Below are 22,484 nucleotides of genomic sequence, written 5' to 3' on the forward strand. Positions count from 1 at the left end.
TACCAATTTTAAAGAGATTAATTATAGAGAACAAAGAATAAAATATGTTCAAATGTGGCTTTTCCTATGGTAAACATTACTTAATGGCTAAACTTTGCTGCGTATTTTACTACGTCAAGGCTTATGATTGTCTTTGCCGCACCTGGATACAGCTTAACTTATTTGTTTTATAAAATATACTGACACAAAAGGGCAAACCCTATGGTACTTAAGTAACAAGAGTAGCGCAAGTGCTACGAAGGTATCTGTGGACATTTCTCTTCTTTATGTGTATTGGCGTATTGGCAAGAGTGGAACTAGTGCTTTCTGGATAATGTCTCCGCGGTGTCCGTCCAGAAACGCTTCAATTGCCAAACGTTCGATGATCCATCAACATCTGAATATGCCAGTCAAATCAAACATGCAATATCGGTTCCAAATTCTTGCAAGGCCTTTGATTTGTGATAAGACCGTTTGTTTTTGCAGTTGTGTCAAACGGATGTTGATAAATGTTCCATGAAGTAGTATAAATAAATTAAGACGATTTCAATAGCGCATCTGCCCAACGGATTTCGTATTGGCACAAACCTCGTTCTTGTGGTACAGTGATGAAGGTCTACAGGGCAGATCATCAAAAATTTTGACGTTCAATGTTGCGATTTTGTTGAACTTCCTGGATCCTGTGCTCCAACAATGAAAGAGAATTCCTTCTTGTTTTCTAAATTCTTTTCTTCCAACTTGTCATAATTCTCTCTTAGTATAGCACACTTTGCGTTCAGCTTTGCAGAATTTTCTTGCAACTTCACTTCCGGGTTAGGCGATAGCAATAGCCGTCGGCGTTGCCATTACTGTTACAATGCTATGGTACTAAAAACAACATTATAATTTGGAGCTATGATGAGCTATTTGCTTTCCTTATGACCGTGCTTACTACTTTATTTATAAGTGCTATTATTTAATTTGTTGCATAATTGGATCATAATCATTCAAATCTATTTACCCACATCGGTCGTTCATAAAGTTAAAGAGGAGCTTCGGTTCGGTAAACACATCTGTTCAAAAATTTACCTTTTTTATTTATTTTAAAATTAACCAACAATAAATAATATAGATTGTGGGGGGTGGAAGCAATAATTATGGAGAATTAATAATTTTGTGGTATAAAATGAGGGAAAAACTAACGTACCATATATTGATGGTTCCTTTCGGTTATATGCAGTTGTGCTGCCCGTCACTCCCGTTATTGACCGGTATTCTCGCGATACTTTTGGTAAAGTTTTACGGGATGGATTATTGAGATTAAGTATACAAAATACGCAAAAATGCTCTGGTCATACGCGAAGTCGTTCCTTTTTGTAGTACTTCTCCACACTCCCACTTCTTATTACTCGTTCATTTTGGGAATGAGGAATTTTAGTAAGCAGACATACTTTAAAATATAGGGGTTATTTAAAATTTACTTAAAAAATTAAGATCAATAAGAATATTAAAATAATTAATTTAAATAATGTTAATGCCATTACTAAACATGGATATTAAATCTGTCGAAAAATTTATAACGTTAAATCAATACGACTTTTCAATAAATTAAGTTAATCATAAAATAATAAACCATCCTAAGTATTATTAAGGCATTTTTTATTCGCTTATCAATTTTCTCTAGTTTGTCGAGTTGAAATTGGTGGGTATTAACTTTGGAGCGTACGAATCAGTTCTGGAACAAAGGATAATAAGGCATACTTACGTTGTAATAACTGCTATAAATTGTCATGTTTGGGTGATGTTAATCTGATACAAAAATGAACTTTCGAGCTATACTTCTTGGTTTGCTCCTCACGAAGAACTTAAATGGATTATTATTGCATTTCTTAAATTATTTTAATGGCAAAAATAGCTTTGTTACAGCTTTTGGTTGCGACAAAAAAGGTAAACGATTTAACTGAGTGAGGTTATTATAATAAATAATAACATCTGTCAATACTCCTCTTATCATTAGAGCTGGTGTACTTATCAAAGGTTTTATCATCTAGAGGAATATTACACAAGTGTTTTACAAGAAGTGAAAATTTTTTGGAAGGTCATATAATTTTTCCAAACCATTGGTTTGTCATTGACCTTAACTGTGCAGATTCTCTACAAATTTTACATCAGGTATGTATACAAGGTCAGAGGAGCTATTTAGAGAGTCTTTTAATCTCGATAGGTATAATAATATGTTTTTGAAAGTGGTAGACTTTGGTAAAGTAATAAATTTTTATGTTCGTACCTTAAGTATCTTCAAGCGTTGTCCAGTGCACAACCAGAACTATTCTATAGGCTTATATGCTTGAGGTATGTGTTCCGGTCATATGTGAAGTGCTTTAGATCTTACATTGTCCCGACAGTAGGTATCTCCAGATGTTGGAAATATCAATACAATGCTGGATGAATATTCCTTGGTTTTGCATGATATAAGTTGCTTTTAGCTGTGTTCTTTTGTTCTAACTTCCAGTGTGTAGTTAATATATGAGGCTCCACATTCGGAGGAGATTTGGAATATGCAGTTCTTGGTTTCTAGTAGACATGCTGGTTTAGTATTCGATATTAAACCCCTAATAGTTGCCTTTAAGGTGAAGGGTGTCTCGATGTGGAATTTTCCGGCAATTCTCCTCATTTTCATCGAAGTTTTCTTGATGTCTAGAATCGTTAAAAATCCTGTAGGATTCTCAAGTTGCTATGTCTTTCCATGTTCTGATGTACGTCTTTGCAATGGCGGCTCCTTCTTAGGGTCAATTGGTCAATGACCCCCCTAAAATAATCTCATAAATATACCAATTTTATTAAAAATATCTTTTATCTAAAACTTCACTGTAAATTATAAAATTCTCTAAGTCTGCATTGGCAAAACAAATATAATAGCAAAACAAATAAATATATTACTAACGTCGCGCCTCGCGCTCATCACATAAGCCCGTGGCTGGGCCGTATTTTAAATTGTCCCTATACAGTTCTTATGGCTTATGGAGAAATGCATGTAAAATAGAACAAAGAGGACAGATTCGCATTTCGTGAGCGGGAGTGAGAGTCACCTTTCAGTCCTATATCGCTAACGTAGTCGACGGCCCGACTGGATGAATGTTTTGTTTTAGTTAGTTACTGTACTTTAAACAAAGTAATCGCCTGTGTAAAATTTTGCGAAGTTTTCGAAATTGCATTGCGCGGTCATGACGAAAGTAACAGCTCCAATAATCCTGGAATTTTTCTGGGCCTTATCGATTTTATTTCTGAACTGGATTTAATGTTTAAGGAATATATTGAAAAATGTACAGTATTTAAAGCAACATCAAAAACAATTATAGAGCAGAGAACAGAACGATATTTTAGAATCAATGTTAGCCATTGTACATACTCATATAATTAAGGAGATTGGCCAGACAAATTTTGTGGCAATTCAAGTAGATGAGACCACAGACAGCTCCAATAAAACGCAGATGATTGTCATATTACGATATGTATTAACTGGTATTGTACATGAAAGATTTTGGAAATTTGTTAACCCACCAGGTACCACAGTATAACATTTAACTAATGTAATATTGGAAGAACTTCAATTATTAAAAATTAATGAAGCACCTGAAAAATTGATTGCCCAAAGTTACGATGGTGCATCAGTCATGAGCGGTAAACTGGGAGGAGTACAAACAAAAATTAAAGAAATATACCCAAATGCACACTTTATTCACTGCTATGCCCATCAACTTAATCTTATCCTGCAAAAAGCGGCGAGTCAACATAAACGTATAAAAATATTTTTTGCAAATTTACACGCATTTTCGTCCTTTTTCGACCGATCTCCAAAACGTACGATGGTTCTGGATAGAGTGGTTAAAGTAAGGCTACCTAAAGCTGCACCCACTCGATGGGCTTTCAATACAAAATGTGTTGAAATTGTATACACTTATAAAGATGATTTAAAATCTTGCTTAGAGGAAATTATTGATGAGGAGCAAGATGGTAACAATATAAATCAAGCAACTGGTTTAAAAAGACATTTGGAAGATGAGCTTTTTTTATTTTGGTTAAATTTTTTCCATAAAATAATGCCCCATGTTGATATATTGTTTAAACAATTACAAATTCGAGATATTGATGTCAGATCTATTAAAAATTATATACTGTCTTTTAACAACAATATCCAAATAATTAGAAATACTGGAATCAGAAGAACCAAGCACATGAACAGCAAAAAAAAAGAAAAAGTACTACAGCTACAGAGGATCTAAAGCAACGAACTACACTGGAAATTTGTGATATTATTATATCTGAAATAAATCACAGGTTTGATTTCAATAATCATCTCATGATTTTACAGTTATTCTACATAGAGAAATTTGAAGCATACACTACCAACTTTCCGCAAAATATTTTAAATACAGTCAAGGATCATTATCCCACAGTAAATATTTCCAAATTAAAATCGGAACTTGAAGTCATATATTGTCGTGAGGATTTTCGCAATAGTGCCGGTGCAGTAGCCATACTTCAGCTTTTTATTAACATGAATTTATCTGAAACATTTTCTGAAGCAGTGAAATTATTAAATATATTGTGCACATTCCCTATGACAACCGTGGAAAGTGAGAGATGTTTTTCTACTTTAAAAAGAGTAAAAACATTCCTGCGTAATACGATAAGACAATCTAGACTTAGTGCCTTGTCTATGTTGAGCATCGAGAAAACAATCTTTCAAATACTTTAAAAAATCAATAGCTTGATTTGTTTTTTTTTATTAGAGTAAACTATAAGTTTTCAAACCAAAATGACCCCCCTGAAGATTGACCCATGAGCCGCCACTGCGTCTTTGGTGATGTTTTCTATTTTCAGGTAGAGGCTAGCTGCATATTGTGGCTGCCCTCTTATACAGAGTTTTAATGGTTCCTACCTTTATTGAACCAGAATGATTGGAGTTGTGGTATAGGTATTGCCCTGTGTGTATTAATTTACAATATACTTATATGACTGTTCTTTACAAGAACATCTAAGAAGGGCAATGCTTTACTCAGTTTCCTTCTCCATCATTGATATTTGGCCTAATTTTATTGATGTTTTCCAGAAAGTTTGCTAGCTCTGTGTCACCTGTTTATCCCAAATAATAAATGTATCATCGAATTAAATCATAAATGATTTTGAAGCCACACCTTGGGTTTATATATTAGCTGTTCTTATAGCGCGCTTCTCGAACCACTCCATATATATGTTGGCTACCAGTGGAGATGACGCAAGCCCCTTGGAAGTCCTTTATCGTGGGCGTAGAACCTATCTTAATTATAAAGCTACTTATGAAACTTTAAGAAAATTAACGCAGTTAAATTTTACTCAAGTTTTCTGAGTATTTATTTAAAATATTATTTTAGGCAAATAAATCAAAATTGTTTGCCTTTCCATACCAATGGCTACTCTCGTACGATGCAGGTGTTATTCAACCAAAAATCGCTTTTTTAAATTTATCCATTCTGATCAATAGCGACTTTACATTGTCGAGGAGAGAAAAGAATGGATCGTTTACTTTCAAAAAAATTTATAAGAAGACTCCAAACCAACGGCACTTTGAAGTCGAAGACATTGGAAGTTGGACACCCGAAACAGGCTTTCAGAAAAGTCAAAGGAAAGATTTAGGATTGTTTGAAAATAGACAAAACATGGGAATTGTTATAAGAGCTTGTATGGTAGTTACGAACAATGATACATTAAGACATCTAACTGATAAAAGGTAAATAAACTCAATGTATATTTATATGATCGTTTCTGGATGTAGGTTTTGTTGAACAGTTATTAATCAGTGACATTTTCTTCACCTGCCGAACTCGAACTCTTTTATGTTTATTTGAAAGCTTACTCAAATGCTTTCTCTTTATGTTTCTTATACTGGAGATCTTTCGTTAAAAAACCCCTGAGATCAGGACTCACACATATAAAGATAAAGCAAGAAGCGAATTCGAAATTTAAGTACCCTTTTGCTAAAACAGATAGAACAAACAAAATTAGTTGAAAAAATCTTTGACATTAAAATAAAAATATACAGAGTGTCGTAAAAAAGTATGACGGGAAATTTTTCTGCTTAAATGGAATTCTTCTATACTTTTACATTTTCGTATTTCTCGGAAAAACTCTCGATATGTTTTCCCTTCTTAGAACATTGAAAGACTAGAATCAGCTTGCTTGCTTGTTCTGGGTTATTGGCTTCTGCTTCCAGTCGGTGCAATTAGCCAGCTCATTCGGGTGATTCTGGAAAAGCCGTCGGGTATGTACCCTGTTCCTCGAATCGAAGATTTCACAATAATTAATTAAGACTTTCACACTGGTAAATTTATACATTTGTACGTTCCCCACGATGCGTTAATGGCAGGGGTAGAAAAGGGTCTGGGAAAGGGATACGAGGAATCGGAAAGGACAAAGAACTACCATGTATTGACTGGGCGAAGGATGGCGCGTGACTAGAATTAGACACAAATTTGTTTTAATTTGACATGTACTCAGGGCAAGGAGACTAGAAGTAAGGATGTGAGGAAACTAAACGTGTGTTCATAAAAATGAACGGAAACTAGTTTTAGAAAGTTGCCACATCGACGCTGACAAGGTCAGAAGTCTCACCCTGATTGGCTGAACCTATCTTTTCATAATGTTATTGTTATATACACCAATGACAATAAGGCAACTGGAAATAATTGTAAATATAAAATTTGGCATTGTATTATTTATTACAAAGATTTTTTACTACATTAAAGTGACGTCGGGAATAAAAATTCACAAAAGATATATTTTTTTAAATTTTGGTAGGAACTACCAGGAAAATTGAATTACGTATTATCTTTTGAAAATGGAAAATTAATATTTTTATTCTTGAGAGTTGTCGAGAAATTTAACTGAAGCTTCAGGGAAGTGTGGACACAGAAATCAATCAAAAAAAATCAATGAAAAGCAAAATAATTTACATGATGTAATTTGATTTTATTAACGCGTCACATTTATTCTTTGAAAGAATTTCAATCCAACACTGTTTCATAAATATATAGATATGAAATATTGATAGGAAAATTATTATTTTATTATTAAAATTATTCATATAAGAATTATATAAATTTCTTTAAATAATCATTTTCGAAACACAAAGAATGTTGAGTAAAATGTGTAAATTATATAAAACGCAGACATTAAGTTACTTTAAATAATTACAAATACACAATTATTTTACTTAGGCACTAATTTTGATTTGACACTTATTTAATATATTACATTTTTCTCTCTGAAACTAATTTCGCATTCTTTCATTATTGTTTTTTTTTGTCGTTGGTTATTGCGACCATTAAAAGATTTAGCCAAAAAATTAAAGCTTATCTTCTGGTGCTCTTCGATCGTTGAAATACTGACTTCTTTGGAATCGTCTTAGTAACCAACGATTGGCAAGTCTGTGAGTTTATTCAATTTTTGCATTGCCTTCCCCAAATATCAGAAGGAACATTTTGCTTCCAACGACATCTGAAAATGTTGACTAATGTGGAAAATAATTGTACAACCCATGCGCTTGGTCGGGTGAGTTATTTTTTTACAATATTATTAAATGGATGAGATACAATTTGCACAATTCTTTACATTCCCTATACAAAATCCATTGGCGTGCTGCATACATCGTATTTATAATATTTCATTCTATTCTGAGCTCGAAACGTCGGATAATGGTCGACAATTTCATCTCCGGAATCTGTATCGCTGTTTTGATTTACATCAACATTTGTTTCTTCTTCCTCATCTGTTTCTGAGTCAGTATCGACTCAGCTTGTATTAAATCTTGTCAAAACTTTCCAACCACTCGTTGTTAATTTTTCCTATAGCACTTAATTTCCTTTGTGTTTATCAATGTTCTCAAAAGTTCGGGGCTACTACTAACGTTGTTATCCTGTGGTGGTTTAACCAAAGAGTAACAATACAATAATCGGAAAAGATTGTCAAACATTGTTATACCTTAACCATTTGTTTTGGAAAAAGTGCATTTTTTGATGAATTGAATTGACAATTTTACGAGAAAATGCACAATTTTATAGACTATATCTTATTTAATGTACTGTACATCTTTATATCTGTTCGATAGAATGGCAAATTCTGAAATATAAACTGTCCTTACTTCCAAAGCATCCTGATTTAGTCGTACCATTATCAAATAATGAAAATCAGATTGGACGTAGAAATGTTGAACGAAATCCAAAGTTGTTTTAAGGTAACCAGTAGGTCATAGAAAGTACTTCGGGTGACTGGGAAGTTTTTCCTTTGCAAATGACTTTTCAAGTTTGCAAGAATTATTTATTAAAGGAATTCCTTTATAATCTAATATATAACCAATTTATTTTAATTTATCATAATCTATTATTAATAAATATTTAATTATCATGTGAACGACGTCACTGGTAAAGATCCTTGTGTTGGTGGCATCAATAATGCGATCGAGCGGCGACGTTGCTATGTTGTTGTTTCTTTTTCTAATATGCCTAATCTAAATTCATTTAAGTTATTGAATATTGAATTTCAATATTGTCTTCTTCATAGAGTTTTCATGAGATGCTTCATATTTTATTAAAGAGGAGGAAGGAAGTAACATATTTTTATGATATAAAGTGTTTTTTTGCCATTTATACATACTTAAGCATTTGATATCATTGCAAGCAAACAAAATGCCCCAAGCCTTTCAAGCTTTCCTTATTTTGGGTATATTGTCTTATTAAGACTCTACAGTACACCATCGATCAATTCTTCTATTCTATGTCTCATCAATTCCGTACATTTTCATTTGTGTGAGGAAAAACATTCCTAATTACATTACGGATGCGATCTTTGAGGATATCCAGCATGTGTGGCTTATCTCTGTACACTTTTTTTGACATAAGCTTTAAGAAAGTAATCCAATGAATAATACCCACCGGTTTGAGAAAAACTTATCTAGGAATCTTCTAGCAATCATAGCAGAGTGGGAAGACGTGTTAATCAGTTGAAATTATAACGCTTCATTTGACATATCTGGGTTATTTTCATCAGTATATACAGTCTACTAAAAAATCATGATAACGCTATCCCATCAAAGTTCTTTCAAAGAAGCATGGTCTTATTACTCTGTTATTAATAATTTCTGATACGTTGATCTTTGCATAATGCTGAAAATGATTTTCTTTAAACCAGTGTAAGTTCTCAGGTGCCTAGTACCAATAAATGCCTATTTCCTTTTCTATTCAACTAAAAAGTTGCCTCGTCTGAAAAGCATATTACTTGTCTATAGTTATCAGTTCTTTCGGTCATGTATCTGAAAAATGTTGTTTCGGCGATCTAAATCAGCTTCTAGTAGTTCTTAAAGTAATTGAATTTTATAGGGAGGCAACTTTTTCTTCTTTAGAAATTTTGTTATAGTCGCTCTATGGAGCAGGTGTTATCCCAAGAAAGTTAAGTACTTAAGAGGTTTAAATAAATCCAGTTTTTACGAACTCCAGTCCATTAGGAACGCCAGTCCTTCCTGATCTGCAAAAATCCTTCAGTTTCAGTTTGTTTCCACTTCTAGCCTCAATTCTACTGACTGTAGACTGACTTAGAAGTTTTCTGTTCTTATTCAAGCACTCTACTAGGTATTACAAAAACTATTATTAGGCACCCAAGTAATGACTTTAGTATTTTATTTTCCGTGCAAGAGAGTTCATATGTACGAGGAAGATTTTGGTATTCACGACTTGTATGCTTAGAAAAACTATTTTGAATTTTTATACTTTTATAGAAGGAATGCAAGAGTTCTAATGCAGAAGACATGACATTGTAAGTCATAATGATATTGAATTTAGATGTCAAATGGCAAGTTGTATCAACCTCAGTTAGTCAAATAAGAACGGATGAACATTTCAGCAAATTAAACAAGTCAACTAAAAAGACAATGAAGTCTTGCGGAAATCAACCAACATCTGCTAAACGGCAACCTCTACCATCAATGCATTTAAAGGGTTTTAGTTTTCATTAGAAACTATAAGGGAAGGAGCCTCATTGAAAATATCTGGAGGTCATAGATCATCTTTTAAATTTATTGAAGGACTGCCTCTGACTTCACTGTTGGCTTGAGATCCGCAACGATACTATAACGCTCGATGGAGAAATCCAAAAACCGAAATTCGAAAAAATCGATGAACATGATGCACAATGTTGTGATGTTCAAAAAATTGATATGTCGAAAAGGAAAAATACAAAACGGAAAACATAGATTGCAGTTTCCAGAAGTTTCTTCCCATTCAAGAATGCATTTTATGCCACCTTTCGTCTGTTTGAAGCTTTCGAAAGTACAAATTTCTAGTTTTCTCACCAGAGCCAAAGATAATTCTTTTTTCGATTCGCTGAGCCTCAGTTAAACTTAAAAAAGTTGAAACTTGAAAAGTTGAGGACAAGTATAGGCCATTAAACACAAAATTTATATGTTAGGAATTTTCCGAAGAATCCGATTAAAAAATAAAATCGACGTGTCCGAGGATTTAAAAAAAAAACGTTTTCGTCCTTATCTCGTTTTTCTTTGTCTAAACTGATTAATACTAATTTAGGAATTTAAATTATTAATGGATACTATTTAGTTGAAAATATAATATAACATGCTAATGCCTTCTTTTTAGAAATAAGCATATAGACAGTATTTCAAAAGTTAGTTACGTCCTGATTTTAACTATGGCACCTATATTTAATGTGACCCTAAATATGTCCATATGTAATACATGGGGCTATAAAGATAACGCTTCTAATTGGAATGGTATGATGGGAAAAATTTTGAGAAATGAAGCTGATATTGCAGGTAATTTTGCAGTTCTTTTAAATATTATTAATTTTTCTTACATATATTTATAGGAACAGTTTTGTTTTTTAAAAAAGAAAAAATTCCTATAATTGACTACGTTGCTTCGCTTTCACCAACAGTATCTAAGTTTGTATTTCGCCAACCAAAACTTTCATATGTTACTAACGTGTATACTTTACCATTTGATAACAAAGTTTGGATTTGCAGTATATTTCTCGTTATTATTATGATGGGGTCACTTTACGGGTTTACGATGTGGGAAAATCTAAAAGCAGCAAAGGTTAGTAAATCTTTGTCATAAATAAGAGGCATTGCATTAATCAAGACATTGATACTTTATCCTGAATAACCTTTATTATTTATAGGAAGCTGGAACTGTTGAAAATAACATTGACGTATTTATTGTCACATTTGGTGCAATCTGTCAACAAGGAGCACCTTTTTTACCCAACAGGTTGGTTTATTAATATATATTTTATTGACTGTTTTTATATGTATATACAGGGTGTTTTTTTAATATTGCGACAAATTCAGGGGCCTGTTCCTTGGACGAAATCAAGCAAAAAAACTTCCCATGGACGTATCTCCTAAACGTCTAAGATTTATCGAAAAAACTAACTTTTTTCGATAAATTTGATTCCCCTGTATGTTTTTGACATTTATAGCGTTTATTCTATACACAATTTAAATGTTTGTATCCGCCATTGGCGTTCATGCGAACTTTAAGCTGAATATTTTTTTAAGAGAAAAGGTACGCCACTGGTTTTTCCTGTAATAAAAAATATTTTTCAATTTTTTAGAGCATATCTTAGACATTTTTCGCTCAATACACAGTTTCGCATAAAGAAATTAAAAGTATAATTTTCATTATTGTTAATATTTTATTGCATTTTTTACGGAACTGGACATTTATAACTTAGGAATGAAGGATTTTCGCTCCTCCATTCTTGTCTTAAAGTACTTTAGCTTTTGTGTGATGAAATAAAATACGCAATTTTTTATTAATCATTTATTTAATAAATACTTAACAATATTACAAAAGTTTGCAAAGTGGCCACCTTGAACATTAATACAAGACAAGAACATTAATTAAGACTCGTTAGAAAATTCCTGAGGTCTGCTTATTTATTTTAATAAGATTTACTTTTTTTAAGACGCTATAAGCAATTCTGCAATTCCTCTTTTAATTGGAGTTCTATAAACGAAATGTTTAAGGTGGCCAGCAAAAACAGAAAAAAATCAAGCGGATTTAAGTCGGGAGACCGTGGGGGCCAAGTTTGGGTACCTTCCCGACGATTTGGATATGTAATGTCTAAATATTGCCGAGCATTAGCTAAAAGAACATTAGTTGTCTTAGCTGAATAGAATTTTCTTTAAGAAGTGCTGACAAATTTATTTTTAATAAATGCACGATATACACTTCTCTAGTAAAACTTTCCAATAAAAAAATGGGTCAATCAGAAAGTTTTCAATAATTCCAACCCAAGTATTAATTAAAAACTGGTGTTGATGATGTCTTTCCTATGCGGCTTGTGGGTTCTCATCACTCCAAAGGTGATTGTTATAAAACTTTATGATTGTATTCCTGGAGAAATTTGCCTTATCAGTGAAAAGTTCTTTCTGAAAAACTGTGCATCTTGACTTATGCGTTCTTGCATCCAACGTCACAATGCCACACTTTTCGGAAAATCGCCCGGCAACAGTACCTACACACGCTGAATATGATAGGAGAAAAAAATTTTAACTAAAAACTAAAAGATTTCTTCTAAGGATATTCGAAACTGTAAAATGGCTAATTTGTAACGTCTGAGCAATCTCTCTAGTGGTAGGGCTTTCCTCGATGTCATTGAGAATCAATTCTTCCATTTGAGGATTAAAGCAGAAGATTTAGGCATCAGTGAAATGGCAATATTTCAATGGAAAATATTCCATTTTAGATGATCAGATAGGCATTTATTAGAACGTTTTACTGCAAAAACTTTTCAAAAAAATCCCGAAAATCGAGTTATAAAAATAATACTTGATAAGCAGATTTAGGTGTTATGGCTATTCACAATAATCGTTTTTATTTTTTTATGCGAAAACCGTGCATCGGAAATAAAATTACCAAGAAACCAGATATGCTCTAAAGGAAATAAAGAATTCATAAGTATTTTTTAATACAAGAAAAACCAGTGGCGTACCCTTTTCTTAAATAAAAATGTTCAGTTTAAAGCCCGCATGAACCAATAGCGAATATGAGAAAAATTGTTTGATGTTTGGAAACTGCGTACCAATTCTCAGAAAATTATCTTATTGAGTATAATATCTAGGACATATGTTCATAGAAACTTTTTTGCTTGATTTAGTCCAAGAAACATGCCCCTGAATTTTGTCGCAGTATAAAAATCACCACAAATATTTTATTGATACTATGTTAACTTGGTATATTTATGCTAAAAATACATATTCCTGTCTTTTAGGATTCCGGGCAGAATAGCAACTTTGGTTCTTTTGATATCGTTGACGTTTTTGTACGTGGCATTTTCGGCAAATATAGTTTCTTTGTTTCAAACGCCTTCAAAAAGTATCCAAACCCTTGAAGACCTTTTAAATTCAAGACTTTCACTTGGCGTCGAAGACAGAGCTTTTAATAGACACTATTTTAAGGTATACATTTAAAAGGATTTTATTAATTAGAAATTTCATTCTAAAATATAATATTTATAAGTAAACCAGTCCGGCAAACTCAGCTCTAGGGTCGGAAATCAATGTACTTATTGACGTGCAATAATTTTTCTCATACTCCTCCTCTACTATATAGTACTTGACCTAAATTGAGACCTACGACGTATTACATTTCCCCTCTCAAAGACAATTATGGAAAATCAGGTAAACAGTGAATCATCGTTTCCCTTCAAACTAATGATTTACCTACCTATCAATTACTGTTGCGTGTCAATGCAAAAAGCACTAACGGTTCGAAGAACAGATCAGTAAGCCTTAAAATACTTTTTTGCTAAATATAACCACCCTTTTATTAATTTATTAATTAGACTACTCAGCCTTCGCTTAAACGCAGTCCAGATCTACATACAGACCTTCCCGAAATCTAAGAGTGGGCTATCTTTAACGTACAACCGAGTAAATTGTTATTAAATTAGTGTCCTAAGAATTAGAATTCATAACAATACTTTCTAATATTCCTAAGTAGCGTATTCTAACCAAATTTTTGATTTCTTGTCAACTTTGCGTTTTTTCAGCAATTATATGAGGCGTCCGGTTTCAAAAGCCTCTAGATCCAAGATAAGCAGTTTTAAAGAAAATGTAAAAAACCTGTAGTATCAAAACTATTTAAAATACATTTATAAAATTTATTATATGTAAAAATAGGACCCTTCTAATAAGGTTTTTTGACAAAAAACATATTTTTAGGTGTAACTAGAGAAACAATTTGATAAAAAAGTTTGGATGTAACGAGTTTTGTTAACAAACAGTGGATTTATGAAAAGTTATGTTATGAAAACCCGAAAGTGATAAACGATCCGTATAGTTTATGAAATAATGCAAAATATTTTGAAAGTGTAACCTACAAAGTTATATATTCATTAATGTACAAAATAAAATTAAATTCTCCTAAGCCCATCGTCTTCTTCAATATTATAGATGACATCTTCAGTATTCGCATTGCCTTCCTGTTCTATCGCCATATTATTGTCAATAATATTCTTGTAGATCTTGTAGAAAGTCAAATCTTCGTTTGGTGTATATCTCCACTCCAATCCAAAATGTTTTTTCAAAAGAGCATCAACATCTTTAATTTTAGCTTCTTTAATAGAATGAACTTTTGGCAACGGCTCAGGCTTTATTAAAGTAAGGCTTTTCCCTTTTTTTAGCCATGATTTATAGGTACCAAGATCCGATCTAAAGTTTACTTCTCCTTTAATAACAATACTTTTACCTGTTTGTTGGTTTTGTTTCTTTATAGATATTCTCTTTGCAGTTGAAAATTGGAAACGCCATTGATTAGGTGGGTTAATACAGACCTCAATTGCTCTTTTCCAGTCAAAGATATCAAAATCTTTTTCAAGATCAAGTACGGTCACACCATCAGATAATATTTCTCGATATTCTCGTGGATGAAGGATAACTTCCTTCTTTTTAACTTTTTTTTCAGCTCTTCCAAAGACTCTATCAGGTGGCAAAAACGAATGTCCTACAATGGGAAATATTACGTGAATCTCTTGAACTGAAGATTCTGTAAAGTAAAGCCAATGCATAAGCATGCCAATCATTATGGAGTTTTCATTTTACCCAGCAAAACCGCAAAACAAATCGCAAAATAGCTTAATCCACTTAGTTTCTGCCAGATTAAGTGTGGACAATTTGTGATTAACCATTGAAACTATTTTATGGTAAAGTTATACCAATAAAATTGTCTTGAATAATAGGCTGACTGGTCTGGAACGCGCGGCTGCACCAAGTTTTTTTGACAATCAAAACTAAGTTTAATGGTATTATCTTCTGGCTGTTTAAGAAGCTCCTAAAATGCTTTGGCCTTAAGTTTGTGAACTCGTGATTTGCACATTAATTCTGCCTTGGTTTCAGGATTCGAAGCAGCTGTAATTTGACATTTTAAGCTAATGCATTCAGAACATGCATCTGTAGCTGGGGTTTGAAAGCTTATATTAAAATCTTTTGTAAAAATTTCCCTGAAGTAATCATATTTCACTATTAGATCTTTATTTTCACTACAGTATATTTTCCAAAGTTTCCTAATACTCAGATCACTTGTCATATATTGACGTTCGGACTTATTTCTCGTGTAATGAAACTCTACACAGTTTAATCTTTTAATAAAATTTGTGACCCATTGCTTTTTTTGAACATAATGCCTGCTTTTTCGGTCACCACCCCGATTTTCTTTGGGAGGACAACCATCTGATAACAATTTTTTGCTCAAATTCTGAACTCTAAATCTTAAGATTCCAAGAATTGATAAAAATGCATTGCTTCAAACCGACAGTGTTCCTTTTTTTGTTTTAATAAAATAAGATAAAGAAATTGAATTGCTGCGTGTACCTTTAACTGGACGGCGTCTCTTCGGAACATTTTGGGAAGTATGCTTCAGAATAAAATTGTCCTGTTCAATCTTTGTTTTATTTTGATAAAAGCATGCATGAAATTTCCTAATTTCCTGCATAGTGAGATCAGCACAAGCAAAGGTCTTCTTATGGCTGCATTTTGGTAGACTTGGAAGCGATTTGGGTCTGTATCTACAAAAAAACGTACTTTTATGTACCTAACTAATTACATAAATACATGAGTACTGACCCTGCACTTTTTGCTTGTGTAGATTTCCATTTCGAGGGATCTGCTATTTTTTTTCTACCTTTATTAGGTGTTATAACCATAATAGAATAATTCTCCATAACGCTTTACTCACAGTAAATTAATAATTGTTATAAGTTGTGTTATTAAAAAAAAACGTGGAAAATAACAAAGCGAAAATGAAATCGTTATTGTATTGCAGTCGGATGTTTACTAAACGCGGGCAAACAAAATCAAAACAACTTGCAGAATTAAGACAGTTTTGAAACCGTACGACAATAATATAATATTTTATTATGGGATGTAAGCAGTTTTGATAACGGAATAAATGAAAGGACCTAAAGAGTTTTGAAATAGTATCTACGAAGAAGTGAGAGAGTTCTGCTACTGTGGCCGGAATATTACATACAATTTTTATTGGATTGAAGAAGTTTTAGTGCAGATATTATTTAGAGAAAGATAAAAAGGCAATTATAGATGGCAGCAGGGCTCTTACCTCATTTTTTGTATAAAATGGATTTAGAGAGTTTAGAAACCGGACGCCTCATATTAACTCTGGATGAAATTAACTCTGGTGGAAACCACTTGAAAATACGAGGTTTAAGACCGACTATATTTCCATAGTGCTCCATATAAATGTTTTATTATTAGTTGCATATAGTTAGTGGTAGTTTATAGAATTCCATCAGATTTATATTTTAGTTATCCTTTATTTACTAGGTCGCAGATGATCGAGTCAGAAAATCGCTTTACCAGAAAAAGGTTGCACCACAAGGTAAACCTCCGAACTTTATGTTTATAGAAGATGGCGTTAGAAGAATGAGACAAGGACTGTTTGCTTTTCATATGGAAATTGGATCAGGGTACAAACTTGTTAGTAAGTGTTTCAAACCTGTAGCTGTTAAGCGAGCAATGAACGAAGATATTAACAAAAAACTTTTATTAAAATAAGTTATATTCCGCTACAATGTATGGGTTTTTATTGCCTAACAGTCCAATGTGCGGCTCGGTAAAAAGCACAAAGTTGTAACAAAAACATGGCTTATTTACACTAGACTCCAAAATTAACGCATAATTTAATAAAAATTTATTTATTTACAAATATTTTTTGTATCTGAAACCATGAAGTACATTGACGCTTGATTTTCGATGAACTGGAAACAAACGGATACCTACCAGAAAGATAAAAAAAGTCAATATTGCATCTGCATTCAGAATTTCATGCGGTTTACTTTAGTAGAGTTTCGATATTCCACGTGATTTTAACTTTACATATTGAATTCTTGCAAAATGAATCCGTCGCAACGAGAAATCCGCAATTTGTCAGAAGCTGACTGTGTTAAAGTTGTTATTCTTTACGAAGAAGCTTGCTGAAAGATTTAATGTCAACCAGTCCACGTCTCCAGAGTTTTGAGTCAGTTTGCACAAACTGGTAGCAACATTAGAAGACCAGGCCAGAGTTATAAAAGAGTTGCAACATTTTCTGAAGACCGATTTCTAGGAATTCGTATCTTGAGACAACGGTTTGTAACTAGCACTTCTTTACAAAATGAGTTTCTGAAGCGTTGCAATTTTAGAAAATCTAAGGTAATCTCAGGTATTAGTATCTACATTACTCATCAGAGAGTATAACAGACGAAGACTACAATTCGCTTGTGAACATGTTGGTTGGAAAAGTGAATATTGGGCACAGATTATGTTTAGCGATGAATGCATATATCATTTTTTTTTGACGATAGACATAATAGAGTGCACTAAAGGCCAGGAGAACGATATGCGCAGCTCAATATAATGGTCAGTAATGGTGTGGGGGCGGGATTAATATGGAGGGAGTATAGTTGTATATAGAGAACGGTTTACTGAACATATTACAGACATGTTAGAAGTCAGGTGGTCCCATTTGCCCCCTATGTGGGAGATAATTTCCTGCTTATGCATGATACTTACCATGGCCATCCAGATATGAATCCAATAGAGCACATGTTGGATATCATGGGGAGACGACTTCGACTGTTGCCAAGATTTAATTCGTAAATTAATAATAAACATACAACCTTGCCCAAATTTCTTTCGAAACTGCAGGTTTGAAAGGAATATGGCATCAATACGCCGCGCCGCGCCGTAGACATCAATAGACGGCTCATTTTACTCTAACACGTAACGGATTATCTGGGGTATAAGTGGACCGGTTAAAAAATGAATTCCTTATCGCCGTATTTTTTACTATTTATATTGAGTACCGTTTTGGACGACTGTTTAAAAACATTTTTGGTTCTTAATGTAATATTGACTATTATTTTAAAGGGTACTAATATTTTTTTAAAAGAAATACGTTTTTATACTTAAATAATTTGTTTTAATATTATTATTTATTAGTGTAACCTAATATTTATTATGATTTAATAAGGTAAAAAAAAAGTAGAATTGGGTTAAAAAAGGATTATAAATTCTGGGAAATGTACAAAAACCCAAATATAGTGCCGAAGAAATAGGTTAAGAGGACCTGAAAGGTGATAATTTGCCTGATTGGACAAATAAATACATACTTTGGCGGTCTATACTTAGAGTCTATTCTTTTTGCTATTTTGAAGTGATATCATCAGGCTAATAATTAAATTTACTTTATGATTTTTTAATTTTTAAATTATGGATTTGCAAGAAGACAAAAATGTTGCTAAATATCGGTTTCTATCTTCGGGTGAACGTCGTTTAGTTTTAAAAGTACAAAATTATTTTAAACAAGAAAAAAATAACATGGAGCCATTGACATCTGTTTTGGCAGTAAAGAATCGCATGCGATCCATGCCAGATCGCAAGCACTCAAGCACTTTAAATAAGATTTGAAATATGGACGAAGTAGAACTGGACAAATCAAGTAAAAGAATCCGTCGGCATCCAAAAAGTTTGGACCTACCCCAAACAATTAAAAGCGAAATTAGAACCATTATTTATACATGTATAAAAGTAAACAACACGTGACGATGGCTGCCGTACTACAAATAATAAAGTACAAAGAACTTTGCGACATTAGTTTAACTAGTTTGGCAAAAGTTCTAAAGAATTTGGGATTTCATTACAAAAGACGAATAATCGGACAGTACTGTGTGAACTTCCACATGTAATGACAAAAAGATGGAATTTTCTGAGAAAATAACTTTCTTAACAGGAGAACTTTTATTACTTATCTTTTAGAGAAAAGCTTATACCAAAAATTTATAATTCACTTTCAAAATTATCTCTAAAAAAATATTCTCATTTAAAACTTAAAATATCCTAATTGGTACTTAAAATAATTAAATCGTCATCGCGATACGATATGAGCGAGCCGGATCCTCTATTGTCTTTTATACACTTTCTAGAAAATTCAAAAAACTACTGGAGGTGAGTACATACCTTACCATTATGGTATGGTATATAACAAGGAGGAGAACAAACTCGAAGTCTCACAAATATAGCATCTATTAGTAAGTTAAGCGTTTCGCTAAGGGCATTATGAGACCTCATTTTAAGTACAATAACACGCATTAAAGTATACTTACGATGAAATACCGATAAAAGCAAAATAGTAAATACATCGTGTATCGTTATTAACTAAAATATAAATCTTTAAACGCCAAATATTATTAGAATCCGATGCATTACCTATATATTTCTTTATAGGAAATAAAAAGACACACAAAAAATAAAAATGTTTTTAAAATTGAACGGATATCGAACCCAGGATGCTTTGGGATCGTATCTCACTAATCTTGTCACCTAATCTTGTAGCAAGTTGAACCGAAAAAACTTAATGATCTGAATTTATTGGATTTCATTGAATTTGAATGTAAAATATGGTAGGAGAATTTATATTTGTTTATGAATTTAAAGAGAAGTTTATTTAGAGTGGAAAAAGGTTTTTGACTGTAAGCTCCTTAATTATACTAAATCCTTTATAAAAGAATTCTTTAGGTAGTGAAAATGTGAATAACCTATGTTACAAAGAGTTAAAAGAAGCAAACTTGTGTATGAGGCCAGCTCAAAGAAGATGGTATGATGTTATCAGCTAGGGATGATTTTCTCTATATATCAAGTTCAATATTGTCATTAATTGTTATTAACAAAAGGTCCAAGATAGGCAACGTCTTATTTTGCTCTTTTTCCATGGTGAATGGAATTCTATCATATAGACTATTCGTAAAATTTAAAAAGTTAGACAATTGGTCATCCACTATCCCCTATAAGCTGTTATCTGTTTGGAGAAAGTGCGGTTCATGATTTTATTCTCTATGTAACTTACGAAAACTTCACTCAAAAAGGGACAAAGGTATGCTAAGCCAACTTTCTGCATATGCATTTGGCCATTCAATTTGAAAAAAATTTGATCTAAAACTGTTGTTAATAGGCAAATTAAGATGGAATAAAGCAAATTAAGGGTCATACCCATCAACCTGGATATACTAGAATTTGCTAGTAATGATTCCATTCTATCTAGTAAAATACTAAAAATTATTGGCATCAAAAAAAATCCGCAACCCTCTTCAAATAATCTACGCGCTTCATAGGCGCAACGTGTAACCTAAATAATTTAATAAACGCTGCATTTGTGAGTCTTTCACTTCGAGTTTACTTCTTATTACGTATTATTAAAGTCTCTTTGAGAATAATATATGCATTTTTTGAATTATGTTATGATATTGACGCAATTTTCACAGGTACCAATTACAAGGCGAACTTTGGCTTTCTACTGAATTTTTGCTAATGTCTAACGCGGCTTTTCTTCAAGTCATCAAGCAAAACATTATCTTTAAGCGAAAGCTATGCTCCCTAACCAATAGCAAGTTTTTTTGCTAAATTTTGATGTTGAGGGACGTTGATATTTCCAGCACCTTTGTAGCTTTTCTAAAATTCAAGTCTAATAGAAAATCAATTTATACCATTATAGTATGGAAGTCTATAGTTACATAAAGACTTTGACACAATTGTCACTGGTGCCAATTGCATCGGAAGGCAAACTTTGACTTTCTAGTACATTTGTGCTAATAACTAAGCCGTCTTTTTTTTAACTACTAGTACTAAGCGAAAAAAATTAAATTATTATTATTAAATAATTTAATTATTTAGGGGAAAGCAATTCACCCTAACTTTGTTGCTAACTTTTAATGGTAAAACATCATAAAGGATACTGATAATGCCAACAACTTTGTACATTTTCTAAAATTCAAAAATGGCATGTCCAGATATACATTTTCAGCTCAATAGACCTGGCATCTCAAGCCCGTCAAACCGATGAGAAGAAGAACTTATAGATACCTTAATAAATTATATTTTTTTATACTTAGGTGAAACATTTAAAGAAGATGAAAAATGTGACCTTCAAGAAATAGAATTTTTACAAGTTGTCCACCCATGGTTGCCAATTCAGAAACACTCTTCTTATAAGGAAAAGTTTAAAGTTGGGTGAGCCTCGATCTCTTTAATAATAGAAACAAGTTTAAACAAATAATAATTTTTAGTTTTCGACTTCTAGCGGAAGCCGGTATTCAACAACGAGAAAATATCTTGATATACAGTGGAAGACCCACATGCAACTCAAAAAGCTCATCCTTTTATAGCGTTGGTATTGTGGATTGCTCTCCAGCATTAGCAATTGCAGCTGGGGGGTTCATAAGTAGTTTTTGTATTTTTTTAGGCGAGCTATATTTTTATTACGTATTTAAAAAAAATAAAAAATAATTAGAATAGCTTCAGATGCTTAATGCTTAAACTATTATTGTTAATTTAAGCAGCACATCTATATTCATTCACATGATTATAGTAAGTTTAATTACTTTTATGTTAATATTATATTCAAATCTATCTATCACATGATATATTTTATAACACCAATCGACCCAACTTCTCAATAAATTAACTGGATATAAGATATTAATAATAAAATGGTAGAAGTATTATTAAGGAAATTTTTGTTTGCATATCAATTTTCTCTAGTTTGTCAAGTTGAAATTGAACAAAGGATAATAAAGTACATAATGTACATTATGACTGCTATAAATTGTCATGTTCGAATCATGTTAATTTAATACTAAAATGAACTTTCGAACTTTGCTTCTTGGTTTGCTTCTCATTAAGAACTTAAATGGATTGCTCTTGCAATTCTTAGATTATTTTAATGGAAAAAATGGTTTTGTTACAGTTTTTGGTTGTTACAAAAAAGGTAAAGTATTTAACTGAGTTTAAGCTATTTTATTAATTTATATCTATCAATATCTTTTTTATCATTCAGAGCTGGTCTTCTTATCACAAGTTTTATCGTCTAAAGGAATATTACACAAGTGTTTTACAAAGAGAGAAAATTTCTTGGGAGGTGATATAA

The 22,484-nt window shown here is 32.4% G+C and overlaps 1 protein-coding gene across 1 annotated transcript; it reads left to right on the forward strand.

Annotated features, from left to right (window-relative positions):
- Window positions 1-1,778: 1,778 nt before the first annotated feature.
- On the forward strand, window positions 1,779-21,999 carry LOC126741387 (ionotropic receptor 75a-like). The gene is made up of 10 exons (XM_050447782.1): window positions 1,779-1,905; window positions 1,976-2,130; window positions 5,373-5,728; window positions 10,641-10,816; window positions 10,870-11,099; window positions 11,185-11,273; window positions 13,282-13,468; window positions 16,850-17,006; window positions 21,451-21,568; window positions 21,625-21,999. Exons 1-10 carry the CDS (start codon window positions 1,779-1,781, stop codon window positions 21,842-21,844), a joined length of 1,815 nt encoding a protein of 604 aa, XP_050303739.1. The 3' UTR covers window positions 21,845-21,999.
- Window positions 22,000-22,484: the final 485 nt, after the last annotated feature.

The sequence above is a fragment of the Anthonomus grandis genome, chromosome 10 (assembly GCF_022605725.1).
Source record: "Anthonomus grandis grandis chromosome 10, icAntGran1.3, whole genome shotgun sequence".
In the NCBI taxonomy this organism is placed as follows: domain Eukaryota; kingdom Metazoa; phylum Arthropoda; class Insecta; order Coleoptera; family Curculionidae; genus Anthonomus; species Anthonomus grandis.